The 15,501-nt window shown below is 57.3% G+C and overlaps 1 protein-coding gene across 2 annotated transcripts in view; it reads right to left on the bottom strand.

The window, feature by feature from the left end:
• Positions 1-15,501, bottom strand: part of CELSR3 (cadherin EGF LAG seven-pass G-type receptor 3) — a 31,262-nt gene that overhangs the window by 12,006 nt on the left and 3,755 nt on the right. Inside the window, exons 2-18 of one of the 2 annotated variants that reach the window (XM_053989221.1) lie at positions 10,019-10,651; positions 8,225-8,447; positions 7,733-7,848; positions 7,264-7,352; positions 6,720-6,877; positions 6,372-6,535; positions 5,782-5,907; positions 5,443-5,612; positions 5,036-5,221; positions 4,783-4,893; positions 4,362-4,530; positions 3,961-4,102; positions 3,665-3,785; positions 3,170-3,353; positions 2,983-3,084; positions 2,347-2,361; positions 630-724 (exon numbers count right to left, since the gene is read on the bottom strand). In XM_053989221.1, coding sequence (XP_053845196.1) covers positions 630-724; positions 2,347-2,361; positions 2,983-3,084; positions 3,170-3,353; positions 3,665-3,785; positions 3,961-4,102; positions 4,362-4,530; positions 4,783-4,893; positions 5,036-5,221; positions 5,443-5,612; positions 5,782-5,907; positions 6,372-6,535; positions 6,720-6,877; positions 7,264-7,352; positions 7,733-7,848; positions 8,225-8,447; positions 10,019-10,651 — 2,804 coding nt within the window. The remainder of the gene's footprint in view (positions 1-629; positions 725-2,346; positions 2,362-2,982; positions 3,085-3,169; positions 3,354-3,664; positions 3,786-3,960; positions 4,103-4,361; positions 4,531-4,782; positions 4,894-5,035; positions 5,222-5,442; positions 5,613-5,781; positions 5,908-6,371; positions 6,536-6,719; positions 6,878-7,263; positions 7,353-7,732; positions 7,849-8,224; positions 8,448-10,018; positions 10,652-15,501) is intronic. The other variant, XM_053989222.1, reaches the window with a different exon arrangement.

The raw sequence follows: 15,501 nt of genomic DNA on the forward strand, positions 1-15,501 counted from the left end.
TATTTCTGAAGCCACGGCAGAAGCCATGGACACTCACAGTGGTGGTCTCTAGAACAGGGAGAACATCTGGCAGAAAACCAGCCCCCAGCAACACACCAGGGTCTGCACTGGCCTGGCTAACCCAGTGCCATTCATGACAGAGGCCAAGCAGATGAAAGGACAGGGCAAGGCCCTGGCAATACTTCCCTGGAAACTCTCCTGGCTTCCCTTTCAATTCAGCATTAGATGACATGATGACATTCAGCCTAGGTGACACAAATGTTGAATACACTTGCCTGGATATTTCAAAGGGATTTGTCCCTGACAAAATCAAGGGGGCTACAGAGGTCCCATGGAGCAGACAACCCACCTACTCAGGGTTATTAATTTTCCCCTCAAATACTCTGGCAGGACACACATAATTTCTGAGGGGGACACAGATTAAGTGAAGCCATATGAACCAGCTCAGACCACTGCTCCCACAGGAGGGATTTGGGGGAAGGAGGTGAGAAGAGAAAGGCACTGAGCACTGTAGCAAGGTCCTCTCATACCCCAGGCACCCCTGGAGAGCTGAGTGCTTTGAATTCTGGCTGTGAGCCCTTGTTCAGAGGGCTCCTGCTCTGTCAGGGCTGCAGAGCTGAGAGGATTACCAGCACGGACAGCTCCTTGAAGGCAGGTGAAGTGCAGTTGAAGAGATCTGGCTCCAGCCAGCCCTTCTCCTCATCACAGTGTCTGATGGCTGCACCTAAAGCAAGAAGAAAGGGCTTGTTGAAAATTCAGCACAGGAGACATGGCTGCCCTGCTGCATCCTCCCTACAGGGATCCTTTGCACCAGCTAATCCCAAAGAGTGGCACTGACAAGTGATGGGGAGGGCCTGTAACACCTCAGGGCCATCATCCTGCTTTGCACCAGTGCAACCCATTCTACTCTTGGTTTGTAAAACCTCAGCAAGCTGCTGCCATCCCCTCCCTCCAGGAGCTGGGTGCCTATGTGTGTTTTGGGGCTGCACCATGCCAGATGCCATCACACAGGATTGCAAAAAGGCCTGACTTGGCAGGACCCAGGCTGGAAAAGCCCAAGGGGACATGACTGTGTCCTTAGGCACATCTGACCCCAAGTTATGAAAGCCCAACCAGCTCTAGGCATCCCCCAGCTGACAGCCTGCAATGCCTGCTGAGGTCCTGCTCTCCCTACAGGGCAAAGCCACCCCAGGAGCACAACAGCCCTGCTGTTGGGCTGGAAAATCAGCCCCTGAGATGAGCCCCTTCAGCCAAGGGGGATGGAGGAGTGGGACCCCAGTGTGGAGGATCCAGCACTGTGGGTTCAGTATGCAGTACCAGCCCCCAGTCCCTGGTTGGAGCTCAAGCATTTGTGTACAGCAAGGGAGTTTCCAAAACTGAATGGGATGAGATGTTAACCACCATCAAAAACACTGCTAAAGCCAACACGGAGAAGAGTGTTCTCAGCTGGGTGTGTCACCACAAACACTTTGAGCAAGAGAAACCAGACAACCCCAGTGTACCCAGCAGGACTGTGGAGCAGGTCCTCCTGGGCACAGCATCAGGGCACAGGAGCCCAGCCAGGTGCCCATGGCTGGGAGAGGGTAGCAGGGGAGGGCAGGGAGAGGAAGCTTAGAGCGGACTCCAGCTGCTGCTCAGAAAAGCCCCAGGGACAAGCGTTCCCCGTTCCACCACCTCCAGCTCCTAGCAGTCCTCCCAGCTGCAGAAGCACAGAGACCAGTGCCATTGCAGCAGGGAGCAGGAAGAACAGGAAATCTCCATACTGATGGCATTCCCCTTGCACAGAACAGAGACTGACTCAGATGCAGATCTAGGCAGAATCTGACCCCCAGGTCCCTGTGCCTTCCCCTGCCAGCCAGGCAAAAGGAACAGGACCTTGTGCTGTGCCTGTCCATCAGTCCCTGCTCCTGTCCTACCACTCCCCACTCAAGTAACTTCCCCTTCTTCCACCCCACAGCCATTCCTCTTGGCCTCACCACCCACTGTTCACCACCAGCTCCTTCCCCACCCAGCCTAAGCAAGCGAGTACCATCCAGAAGAGCCAGCATCCATCCCAGCCAGGGAGCAGAGCACAGACCTGCCCAGAGCCAACACTGCAGGCTAGGCACAGAAGGTGGCAAGGGCTGCATGCAGCTGCAGCTGGGCTTGTGCTGGTTAGTGAGCTGGGAGCAGGGAACACTGTGTTGGAGCAGTGAGACCAGGCAAAGCATTGGGAAGACCCTTGGCAGCTCCAGAAGCAGTGGGGAAAGCGCAGGGGTGTGCAGGGTGTCAGGCAGGGAGCAGGGAGGGAAAGCCATGTGTTGCAGCCCTTAGAGCACAGGGGGAAGGAGATGGGAACAACCTTACCTGCACCCCTCAAGCCTGTGCACGGAGGGCGAGAGAACCGGGGAGAGAAGCGACAACAGTTAGGAGCCAAACCTGCCTCCTCCGGGGGCGAACAGCTGGGGAAGGACAGGGTTTGTATTGTCCCCTGGAGCTTGCACTGCCCTACACTCCCAGACACCCTGCTGACACCTTTTCTGTCACTGAGGACAGCTTTGCCTCCTCCAGCTCAGGATGCTGACTCCTACCCAACATTCACCTGACAGCACACTGTGCCCCGCTTCTCTTGCGGGGCACACAGGGATAAGGCTGGTAGAGCCACAGCAAGGCACTGTGCCAGGCCTGACCTCAGCCTCAAGCCTGGTGAACCCAAAAAGCAGCAGGAAGAAGACAGGGATCAAGACTGAGGGAACAGCACAACCCCGTGGCTGGGTGATGGGTCTTACACCCCATAGCTTTTATCCAACCCCAGTCCTATGGCCAGCACCCTCTGCTCTCTGCTCTTCCCCAGGCTGTGGCATTTCCTCTTCCAACTTCCTTCTCCCAAACTTCAGGCCCAGCTGAACAGGACTGGGGTAGTGCAAGAACAGAGTGATATTGCCAGGGCTGCTACAGGACAGCCAGGCTGCCCCCTCCCCTCTCCATCACGTCCCCACTCACCCAAGGAGCCTTTGGGACACAGCACTGCAGCCGAGAAGCCAAACTTGGTCTGGGGCCACCACACACCTGCCTTCAGGCTTTTGGGGCAGCCATCGTAGAGCACTGTGGAGACACACTGGTCACAGGGCCAGGCCACTGACACCAAGCCCCGTGGCACAGCTGCCCACACTCCTGTGCCCACACTCACCCTCGCAGCCGCTGGGCGTCACCTCAGCAAAAGGGCTGTCACAGCTGTTGCACTGGCGGCCAATGACCCCGGGCCGGCAGTGGCACCGGCCAGTCTCCCTGTCACAGGAGCGCGACGTGGAGCCCACGGGGTAGCAGTCGCAGGGCAGGCAGGTGTCACTGCCTCTGGGGCGGTAGTGGAAGTCCTGGGAGGAGATGGGGACAATCATCAGAGAGCCCAACAGGACAGCAGCCAAGGCTGGCTGGGGAACCCCTGGAGCCAGAGAAGGTCAAGGCATTCCTGATTTTCAAGCACCCCACTACCCCCATCATCACCATGCTGGTCCAGGAAGGCTGTACAGAGGAGCTGAGCAGGGATCCAGCCCAGATATGGGCACACAAAGCAGGACCTGGGCAACTGCCAGGCCTTTGTGGGGGGACAAGGAACAGCATCAAGAACAAGCAGGGTTTCAGAGAAGCCATGGTCCATGTCCCCATTGGCACAGCTGTCCCTCACCTTGCAGTGGCACTGCCCGTTGGTTTTATTGCAGTCGGGGTCAAAGCCCTTGTTCACATCACAGTTACAGGGCCCACAGGTGGGGTTTCCCCACCAGCCCTTTGGACACTGCTGGTCTATCCTAGGGAGAGAAATATCTTTGATATTACAACAACCAAATTCCCCAGGCCTTGTTCTGCCACCAGTCAGCAGCTCCAAGGAGGAAGATGGCACTGAAAAGTCCCTGGTCACATATCCAGGATGGGAGGCCAGCATGGAGCCAGGCCCAAAGGCCATGGTCCTGCCCTGTATCTCACCTGTGCTCACAGTACTGCCCAAAGAAGTTCCCACTGCACTCGCACACGTAGCCCAGGCGTGAGCCCGGCTTGCGGCGACACACCGACTTGTTCTTGCAGGGGTTGAGGTGACACGCATCCACACAGTCCCCTCCGTAGTACCCTGAGTGTGGACAGAGACCACCGTGTAAAACAAATACCTTCTCCCTGAGAGGTGTCAGAGTACCTCTCCAGAGGAGTGAATTCAGGGGGCTCAGGAGGGATTCTGCCCTCCAGAAAAATTGATGAGTGTCTGACAGGGATGTGACTTGCCCAAGGCATGGACAGGAGAGCTGTCACAGGCCAGGAGGGAGTCACAGGGGGAGAGGAGAAGATAAGCAGGCATGAAGAGCAGAGGAGTGGCAGGGTGCTGCAGGTCCTACCTGGCTGGCAGACACAGGAGTAGCTCTGCCACTCATCCTTGCAGACACTGTTGGCTGGGCAGGGGTTGGAGTCACAGGGGCTTGGTACACTGCAGCCAGCCTCCACCCGCAGGGCATGGTTGGGCTTGGGCAGCACGATCCCGGTGACGCTGTCACCCAGTCGCACACCCTGCAGTGCAGGTGACAAACTCACAGTGAAGCCAGGACAGACACATGGGGCTCCAGCTTCCACAAACCCCCAGCAGCAGCCACTCGCCATCCTCCCTATTTAACGCTACCCCATGGCACCTCAGAGCCTTGAATGCCCAGAGGAAGAGTGACAGCAGCAGGATGGATGCTGGCAGCAGCTGCCAGACTTGCGTTTCCAACTATCCACATAAGAGACCTGCTGAAAAGGGAAGGCTCAGAGCAATGGACTCACCTGTATGCAGCCCCTCAGCCCATTCTGCACCTCGCCAGAGCCCAGGACTCCCCCCACATGCAGGTGTTTCACCTTCAGGCCATGCAGTTCATTTCCCACAACCACCGTGTCCTGCAGAAGGGAGCAACATGAGGCAATGGGCACCAGGCCTGGCCCAGCCCTCTCAGGGGGTGCAGAGGCACAGCTCTGCCTGCGTTTACCAAGCATTCCCCACAGTTCCTGCCCTGGTGCCAGGGTCTTAAGCAACACCTACCTGGTAGAGCCCAAAGTCCAGGGTGAGGGTGATGACGTAGCGTGAGTCTCGCCCACTGTGGACGTCCCGCAGCTCCAGCTGGAGGTCGTGCCATTTCCCATCACTGAGCTGCAGCTGGTCCAGGAGGAGGCTGGTGCTGCGCCCCGACCCCCTGCTCACCATGAAGGAGAGCAGGCCCCCAGCCAGCTGCAGAAAGGGAACAGCAAAAACCTCATCAACTCTGGCTGCTTCCAGCCGACCGTCCATCAAAGCATGGGCAAGGAAATCCATGCCTGCTAAATGCCTCTCCCCTCAACTACCCTCTGCTTGGGATGGAACCAGCAGGGAGAACAAGGTCCCCACGCTCTCCTGGGGCAGACAGCAGCAGAGGCTGGGCCACAGTGCTGTGGTTGAGGCTGTGGCCATACCTGGCAGAGCAGGGTGGTGTACTGGCCTGCGTGGGCCTGCAGAAGCACCCCATCCTGCTGGCGCGTCCGAAACGCCAGCCCCAGGTACCACGGCACTGAGATCTTCACATCTGCCTTGAAGTCCCAGGTCAGGACACTGTTGCCCTGAAAATAGTGGGCATGGTGCATGGCTGGAAAGGAAAGTGGCGGTGAGGAGAAGGGAAGGGCACTTCACAGGGAGCACTATGCAGGGACAGCAGAGTTAGTTCATTTCACATGGATCCATTATTCTGCTTCCACAGCAACCCCAGCACAGCCTTGCACCCCACCCTGCCTGTGCCCAGCACTGCCCACTCTCACCATGGCGACAGTCTTTGCCCCCAAAGCCAACAGGACACAGGCAGGAGTAAGTCCCCCAGCTGACAGAGCAGGTGCCGCCGTTCTTGCAAGGGCTGGAGTCGCAGAACGTGTGCTTGGCATGACAACCTGGAGGTACCAAAGCCACCTGTATCAGCCTCAACCAGTTCACCACCTCCCCCCAGCCCACATGGAAAGGCACTGCTGCCTGCTGGCCTTTTCCCAGGCTGTCAGAGGGGCAAGCCCTGCTGCTCAGTGTCTCCACACAAACCCTGCCTGCTCAGCTCTAAGGGTTAAGGCTGTTGGTGCTCCTTATGCCAGAACAAAGATACTGTAGAGCTAGACTGATGATCTGGCATCTCCCAGGTCAGCCAGCTCAACGGGCTCTGGACTTGGGATCAGGAGACATTCCCAGAATGTTAGTTGAGGTGGGCATTGGATCATTTAGAGGGATCTGAAGGCTTTGTTCTCCAGTAAGAATCTGCTCAACTCCAGCTGTGGTGTCACCATGCTGCTACAGCCCAGCAGCACTGCTGTGTGAGAAGGAGAATCCGTTCCCTGGGCAGGGCTGGCAGGAGCAGGGGCAGCAGTACCTGCAGCAGTTCCATTGTTGGCAATGTAGGAGGCCAGGTCGATGCGTTTGCTGTCGATGAATAGGTCTCTCATGCATCCCACAAAGTCCCGGTGAGTGATGGGGAAGTTTTCTGGCAGGTTGGGGACCCCTCCAAGGAGCAAGGGACCTGTGAGGTCCAGGGACCTGCAGGATCAGAAGCCCAGGGCTGTAAGAGGTACAGTGACCTCACCTCAGTGAGCTCCCCAGTGCACAGGGCTGGGAAGCAGATCTCCTTAGGGACAGGCACACACAGCCAAAGTCCTGGATGTGAAGGCCTGGCTCCACAGGGGACCACCTCTCCCCACCACAGCAGTTCCAAGGAACTCACTTTTTTGAGCTGGTCTGCACACCTTCTGCAGCACAGGAATAGTTTCCAATCTCGCTGCCAAACTGCAGGGCCACTGAAGCATCACATTCATCTATTGTCAAGATGGCCACCTTGTCCTTGGAGGGGCCCTGCACCACGCCCAGGGTGCTGACCTTGGGCTGAAAGCAAATGAAGAGCGTCAGCAGCACACATGCCTAAGACCCAAGCACCCAAGGGTTCACACAACAGCAAGGAAAGGCCTGAGCACAGCCCAGGCTCAGCTGTGCTCCTGGACGGAAACCTCCAGCTGAGCCCAGCAAGCAGCACCAGAGAGGGACATGGGCAAGGACATTGCCCATGCATGCAGCACATTCCTGCAGCCTCCAAGTGAGGTCCCAAGTGTCAATCTGTCCCTGTACCCAGCTGTCTGCTCCACTGCATCCATCCCTCTACCTTCTCTCCTGAGCCCCTGCCATGGGACAGAGCCAGAGAACAGGAGAGCCAGAGCTGCTCACTTGTGGGGAGAGAGAGCCATGAGTGTTGGGGACAGCTGGGGCACACATACCTTGTTGTAGTAGCGGAGCTGCAGCGTGTGCCACTGCCCATCGCTCACACCCCCCGGCAGGTAGGGGCTCACTACCGTGCTGGACTCTCCTGAGGAGACAGGGATGATGGCAGGCTGAGGGAAGCCAGACAGCCTTCAGATGTTCCCACCCTTCCTAAGGCACCAAACCCACTGTGCTGCTGACGGACTTGTGAAGCTCACAGTGACACAACAGGACAGAACAGCAGCAAAGAGACAAACACCAAAAGGGTTTGTCCTGGATTGTGCTCACCACACTCCTAAGCCCAGGGAGAGTCCTGATACACACAACTCATCTCCTGTGCTATCCACTGATGCTCACCAATACCTCTTAACCCTGCTTCCCTTAGCACAGGTTCCATCCAGGGCAGCATTTTTCTCTTCCCACTCAGGACAGACCTTCTCACAGCTCCCATGACACAAATCCCACAACAGGCAGGGCCAAGTGTACCTGTGGAGTATTTCAGCTGGACCTGCCCCTGGATGATCTCCACTGCCAGGAAGTCGTGCCTCTCATTCAAACGCCCATTGTAGAGCAGGAGGCCGCCGGGCTCCACAGTGCTGAACCTGGGGCAGGGTAAGAAGAAGGAGGGCAGGGTGTGTGCAAGGAGCACGTGGAGACCTCTCTCCCATGGCATGCACCAGCATCCCAGCACAGGGACACTAAGACCTGAGCATGGGGGCCAGGCATGGAGGCAGAGAGCTGGCAGCAGCAAAGGGCAGCAGCACTGCAGGAAGGCATAAGCTGATGCCAGTGCAGATTCAGAGCCCTTTGGCTAAAGGTGCCAGGGCAGCCCTGTGGGGAAGCAAGCCAGTAACACAGGGGTGTGGAGAGCGTCAGGCAGTTCCTGGATTGGCCCAGCGTGCTGTGCACAAGAGCCACCAGAGCAGGGCCAGCTGAACCAAGGATGCTGGTGCACAGTGGAGGAGAGAGAGAACTCACGAGAGGGCAAGGGTGAGGTGGAAGCGCTGGCGCAGGCCCCGGAACATGATGAAGGATCGTGGTGGGAAGGAGCGCGTGGACACCTCGCAGAAGGGCGTCTCAAAGCCGCCCGCTGGGCACTGGCAGCGGAAGCCGCCGTCGGCGCCGTTGGTGCAGGTGCCACCGTTGCGGCACACGCCGGGCACGCACCGCCCCGCGCGGCTGTCCACTTCACAGTTCTCGCCTGCAGGAGCAAGGCCACAGGCTTGGGACGCGTACACAGCAGCCACCCACGTGCCCCTTGTCTTGGGAATGCAGACTTCAGCCTGGATTCAGGGCAGGGCAGCTGAGGGGAAGGAGTCTGTGGGGCAGCTAGGGGCCAGTGAAGGATATGATACCCCAAGTGTTACCCAGGCGTTCCCCACAGTAGCCAGTGAGCTAGCAATGACTGCCAGCCCAGCACGAGCCACTGGGCTGGATGTGATGCCAGGTCTGGCTGAAGGGACAACTTTGGATCCAGTACAGCATGGGAATGAGACAGGAGGGCACTGGCCACAGCTGGGCTGCACAGTCCTAAGAATGGAGAAGCAAGCCAGAGAAGTCCTGGTAATGCTGAGGGTGCCTCCTTGGGCCCTGCCACCACACAAACCTTGGACAGGCATCTTAGTCCTGTCTGTGGGGTGTGGGGACAGCCCAGTGCCACTGAGCTCCTGTCAATAGCTATAGAAGTATCACCCATGGCACCGGGAGCTTCCAAACACTGCATGCAAGTGGGAACCACATGGGGAACAACAAATACCCTGGCACTTTGCTGGCATGGCTAACAGGGATGCCCCATGCCAACTCAACAGTGCAGTGCAGGGCATCTGTCAGCCCCTTTTCCTGTGCTATTCCCACAGAACCCAGGGAACCACTCAGCTGAAGTCCTACGCCCCAGGCCCTGCTCCATTACTTGCTCCGTGATACACAAGGAGGATGAGGAGACAGCATGAAGTGACAGGCAAATGAGCTCATTAACCCTTCTGCTAATGGCTGTTCACGCTTCAAATGCCGGAGGTTAATTACCACTGACTCTGCTTATCTCACCAGGAGCCACCTACAGAAGAGCTCCAGGCAGCCATCTGCTGCCATGCTCCCTCCCAACAGCGAGAGCAAGGCAGGGGATCCATCCTCAGTAGCCAGAGGCCACCTCCCCACATCCCCCAGTTGCCAGTTCTCGACAGCCTGTAGGGAACTTGTGGCAACCAGACTCTGGCTGGACTGTGAACTCCTCTGCCAGCTCCCCCCAGCTAGGACCAGATCTGCCTGGATCAGATCCTGCCTGGTGGGGCACCTAGGCCCAGCCTCCCCTTCTGTTCTGGGTGGGTTGCAGCTTAACCACTGCACATGGGGCCAGTGTGGCTCCACACCTCTGCCAGACCAGCTGAAGACTGGCACAGGCTGAAACCACAGACGGACTCCAATGGTCCCAGAGCCCATCACCCTCCTAGCATGGGGCACAGCCAAGAAACCTCCTGTGCTCCAGCCTAGCATAGTCTAGCTTAGTCCTCCTGCTCTGTGAGAAGGGGTGGAAAGTGATGGCCAAGGTCCCCAAGAGTCCTCCATGCCAACTCCCTACAAGACAGATTTCTATGGCAACCTCAGCCCTGCACATGCAGCACCATGGAAACACAGAGCTGGGAGCAGAGCTGGACCTCTGCAGGCACAGAGAGGCTCTGACATCCACTGCCCTGGTGGGAAGAGCACCTGCCACGGTGACAGCAATGCCAAGGGACGTTCCCACCCTTCCCCCAGGGCCCCAGCCCCAGCACTCACCGCTGAAGTGCTGGCGGCAAACGCAGGTGTATCCCCCCTCCTTGCGGGTGCAGATGCCCCCGTTCAGGCAGGGGTTGGAGTAGCACAGGTTGATCTCCGTTTCACAGTAGTCCCCGGTGAAGCCCTGGGGGCAGCGGCACCGCAGGCCGGCGATGGGGTGGATGGGCCGAAAGAGGGTGGAGTGAGAGGCGATGAAGGGGGCGGAGCTGTCAAACTTGAGGACGGAGATGCACTTCATGTAGTTCTGGCAGGGCTCCCGCAGGCACACGTTGTCGTCGAAGGGCAGCACCTCCAGCATGGAGGTGCCCGTCAGCACCATGCGCTTCATGTACAGCTGCTCCTGCAGCTCCTCCGAGCTGAAGTAGCGCCCGCCCCACGGTGCCAGGGCTGAGAAACTGACGTTGAGTACCGTGCCCCCCACGTCCGTGTCGTTCTGGATGTTGAAGATGAAGATGTCCTCCTTGGGCGTCGCAAGCACGGTGGCCACTCCTTCCAGAAAGGTGGACAGCAGCGGGGAGAGGAAGCGCTCCTGCCACATGTTCTCCAGCCGCACCGTGATGCTGTTGGCCAGCATGTCCTCCGTGATGATGATCACGCGCAGGACACACTGAGCTGTCACGCTGTGGATCCCGTCTGTTGGAAGGGAACACGCTGCAGGTCTCTGCCTGCTGCTTGGAGGGTCTCCTCCCTCCCAGCCCAGGGCAGAGCCCTGCACCCCAGTGTGGCCCCCCACAGGTCCGAGTCCTTGGTAAGGAAGCTTGGAGCCACAGCCTCAGAGGCTAGCGGAGGGCCACCTGGGATGGAGGGGGAGTGGCCGGTGTGGCTGCACCTTCTCCCCCCCATCAGACTCTCCACTGAAAGAACTCTCAGGTTTTCTCCTTGTCCTGCATCTCGGCAGCAAACTGAGCTCTCAGGAACAAAGGTGCTCAGGAACAGAAGGAAGTCCCGGCAGGAGGTTTGGCAAACACAGGAGCTGATGCCAGGGCCTGGGGTGTTTTGCTTCCCTGCTGTGCCCTGTCTGCCTTCCCCATGCTGCCTTTTCCTGTGCTCTCCTGCCATTTCCTTCCTCTCTCCTTCAGGCTCTCCCAAGCTTTTGTGCTGGTCTCCTTGCTTCCCCCCTTCTCACCATCTGCTCTGCATCTCTTCCTCTCTCAGCCCATCTCTGGTTTCTTTAATCTCCATTTTCCTTGGAAACAAACTCCTTCCCTTTGGGATCGCGCACCACATGAGCAATCTCCCAGGCAGGAGCAGAGGAGCACGCAGGGACACGGGAGCACGCCTGCCTGCTCTCTCTCAGGACCTTGGCCAGCAGCAGCAGCAGCTCACCCACCGCACATCGGGTGCACTGCAGGGGCACGGGCAGCACAGCACAGCCCAAATGGGCAATCGTACAGCGTCCATGCTGGCAGATCTGTGATCACGGGCAGTCCCTGCCCCACCCCACCTACCCAATTCCCAGAGACCCAATGGATCCTGACACCCCAGGATACCCCAGACACCTCTGCTAGCAGCTTTGGCTGGGGCAACCAGGTGGGAGAAGCCTGTCTGCTGACACCCAGGAGAATGCCTCCAGGTGATAACCTGGTCCCCTCCTTCTGGGCCTCCAGCACGGGCTCCAGCAGGCAGACCCAGACTTCAGCATGGCAAGGCAAGACTGTGCCAACCTTGGTGGCCCCAGAAATGCTCGATGGGGCTCATCAAGAGCCTCACTGCTCTTGAAATGAAGCAATCCATCTTGCAGCCCATTGCCAGCACCCCAACGCTGGTGCCCCATGGGCATTAGCAGCACACAGCTGTCACCTATTGTTCCCATCACTGACCCCACATTCACCTGAGAGCCTTAAACCCCCACGTTTCCCTGGAAAACTGGCTCTCCATCATCATACCAACACAACAGTTACCTTGGCACATCTCAACAGTGACTCCCACGACTAATCCTGGACACCAAGCCTTGCTGTAACCTCCCCTGTGTGCTTCACCTCCTCAACCCAGTGCAAGGAGGCACGAGGAGCAGCAGGATTCCTGGCACCCCAGTCAGCTCCATCCCTGATGAGGATCAGGTGTGCAAATGCCAGCCGCTTGTCCCTCATCCATGCCCCAGCTCCAAGCCTCACGTACAAAGCTGCCTTTCCTGTTCTTCTCTTCCCATGGCTGCTGTGCTGCAAAGCCTTTTGATTTCCCTCAGCCCCGTCTGAAGTTTGCAGTGCAGAAGGATTTACAAATTGAAACATCTCTCTTTCTTTCACCTCTCTCTACTCTTCAGAAGGTGAAAGATTTCAAGTGACCCTGCAAATTCCTGCACAAGCAGCAGCCTGCACACAGGGACTGGTGCTCTGGAGATAAGGCTGGCTCCAGGCTGGGGGGGCAGCAAGCCAGGAGCTGATCTCCTGGAGGAAAGGGGGGTTGCTTCTCTCTGAAGTCAAACTGCTCCCATCCCATATGGAAGCAAGGTAAGAAAGGACCCTCTGTGTGACACCCTGCCCACTCTGGCACGGAGGGCAGCATGAGCAGCAGCAACAAAATAATTCCATTCAGCATCTGGTTGGACATGCCAGGGTATCTAGATCTGTCTGGGCTCAGGCAACGAACTGGCATCATCACCTCCATTGCCCAAGGCACGTTCTCTTTGCAAGAGGCTCATGGGGTACTGAGACCACCCAGACCCTGGGAGGCAGGAGTGTGAGGAAAGCCACAAGTCACACTTGGCACAAGATGCTCCCCAAGCCACCATCAGCCTGGCAGCTCTCCCTGAGGAACCACCTGGTGAGACAGTATCCCAGGATGCCATCACTTCTCCACACAGCTGGGTCGTGTCCCAGCTCACTCTCGTCCCCTCCCCTCCCCTCTCCCTTTGTCCCCTCCTCGTAGTTGGCCTCTCTGATCAAGGCAAGCTCCCTCCCCTCTCCTCTCCAGCTCACCCAGAAGCAGCCACAAGGCCTGGGGACAGCTCTTGCTCCCCCCAGCAGATATCTGCCTGATTTATGGCCATTATTAAGCCTTGGCTCACACGATGCTGAGGGCATCCTGAGGCAGGCTGGAGGCCAGTAATGCGTCACAGGAGCAAGGAGCCTGTGCCTGGGGAAGAAAGCGAGTTGGAGGGTACCTGATGCCTTTGGCATCAGCCAGGCCACATCAGGAAAGCCAAGCATCCCTTTCCCAGTTCCCCACAGCAATGTGGAGCCAGGCCTGGCCCCACAGCTCTCCTCAGTAAGCCCCCCTATAACACTGTCCCACCCAAGGCTGCTTCCCCCCTCCAAGCAGAGGGAAGCAGATGGTTAAGAGAATGACCCACTGCAAATGGGGAAAGAAAAAAAAAATAAAGCTACCAGAAGAAAGCCCAAAGCTGGCTGGAGGCACTGACCCCCCATGGGAGGCATTTTAATCACGAATGCTCAGCCTTTCTGATTAAATCCTGTGGCTGGAGAGCTGGTGCCTGGTGAATATTCATGCAGCAGAGTGAGGAGTCCTAGAAACACAGCTACAGGGAATGGAGCAAGGAAAAGGGACAAGGGGCTCTAACCCTAGTGCTCAACAGCATTGAGCCATTGTGTTTGCAATTCCAAGACTGACAATTACCAGCTTCAAAAGTAACGAAGCTAAAGAAGAGCTCCATGTCCTCTTCTGCTGAGTGGCAGCAACAGTGTCCAAGAGAGCAAAAAGCCACTATTCTGACTGCAATGGCAACTCCAGAGGTGCACACAAGGATGCTCTGGGGACAGGCAGAGTGACTTTCATGTTTGCAGGTGAGGAACAGTAAACACTTCCAGATAGAGAAGGCAGGAAAAGAGACGGGTATCAGTACAGCCAACATTCCTCACCGCTGCTGAAGGGTTTTGGCAGACCTCTCAACATTTTGATAATACTTTACCAGTTAAGAGATCTTAAAAGTAAATCAGGCTCCCATCACCCAGCACAGAAGATGAATGCCATTCTCCTGCAGCTGAGCCTCCTCACTTACCACCAAGCCCAGAGAAACCAGTCTGAAATGGTTTGAAGTCAATATGATGTCAGTCTCTCACACTGCCCCGATTTCACAGTGCTGCTGGCCATGGACAGCCCCTCCATCCCACTGTCCTGCATCCTCAGCAGCCAAGAACAGATTTCAGTAGCCAGAAGTGTCCACACGTCTATGAGAAGCTGAGGTCAGTTTTGAGGCTATCAGCCCTGCTGGAAAGGCACTAGTTTCTGATGGCCCAAGTCTTCTGCCTCCTACAAGGGGCTGAGCTAAGAATACACACAGCTCACAGGCAGGCAAAATGGCCCCTTGCCCTGTGTTTTAGGGGGATTCAGCCTCCCTCTAATGCACCATAAAGGCAGGGAAGCTACGTCCTCCTAGGATGCTGACCCTTGGGGCACCCACGTAGGTGCTACTGCTGCTCCCAGCAGCAGGAAGGTGCTCTGTCAGGCACAGTGTCGGGGGCAGACAATGCAGCCAGGTCTGAATGTCCTGGCTGCCAGCTCTGCAAACCCACCCTCTCTCTGCACACAGCGACAGCATGGGGCCGGCGGAGCTGCCAGCTGGGCGGGGGGCTTCCAACAACAAAGACTGAAAAACCAAACTAGACCTCCACCTCCACAGCCAATATAAAAGCCAACAAAAGGCCTATTTCCCAGCATCTCACTTCCCTCGCCAGAACAGCTCTTCCCCTTCCATCTTCTCCCCTCCTTGAGCACACCTCTCCCATTCTCCCTTCCCGCTGGAAGATGACGACATTCTAATTGCAAGGGCCCCCTTGCCACGAGGCGGCTCAATACAGGACTTCAGGATGTGATTGTCTCCTGCCTTTGTGCAGGGTTAAGTGTGTGAGGAGGCAGGGCTTGCATAAACATACTGGGGCAGAAGCTGGAAAGGTCAAAACCACCCCCACCTCCAGCAACGGGCATGTGCTTGCCTGCAGCCGCTCTCGGCCAGCCCTGCAGCTACAATTAGCCCCCACGGAGCCCCAGCCCACTGCCAGGCTGGTGCTGCTCATGCAGGATTGCCTTGAACAGGTCTCCTTTTAAGGCCCTCGCTCCATCTTTTGAAAGAGATCCTCCTCTCACAGAATAAGCCAGACTGAGAGAGCTAAAAGGGAAGGCAGCTGGTAGCTGATGGTCAGGGGAGCATCACAATTTACAGTACAGCTCCCCAGGCACTCCTGACAATTCAGTGCTTGGCCTCTCAAGAGCACCGGAGCTCTTGCCCTCCCTCCTGCAGCCGCTCCATGGTTCAGCAATGGACAGATGCCTCCATTTCAGATCATGCATCCACCAGCTAAGAAAGGCTAGTGGTGAAGGCAAAGCTCAGGCTCTGGGAGCCCCAGCTCCAAACCCTGGTTGCCCACAGGCAAGCCTCATGGTATATCTTTGTCCTGTCCTCAGCTGGGCTAGAGGGCACCCCAACACCCCACAAAGCCACCCCTAGCTACAGCTAGCATCTGCATTTGGATACCCCAACAACAAACACTATGCAAGAGTTCCAGGCACTGCACTCAGGCTTGTCA

This window comes from Vidua macroura, chromosome 13 (genome assembly GCF_024509145.1).
Source record: "Vidua macroura isolate BioBank_ID:100142 chromosome 13, ASM2450914v1, whole genome shotgun sequence".
Lineage (NCBI taxonomy): Eukaryota > Metazoa > Chordata > Aves > Passeriformes > Viduidae > Vidua > Vidua macroura.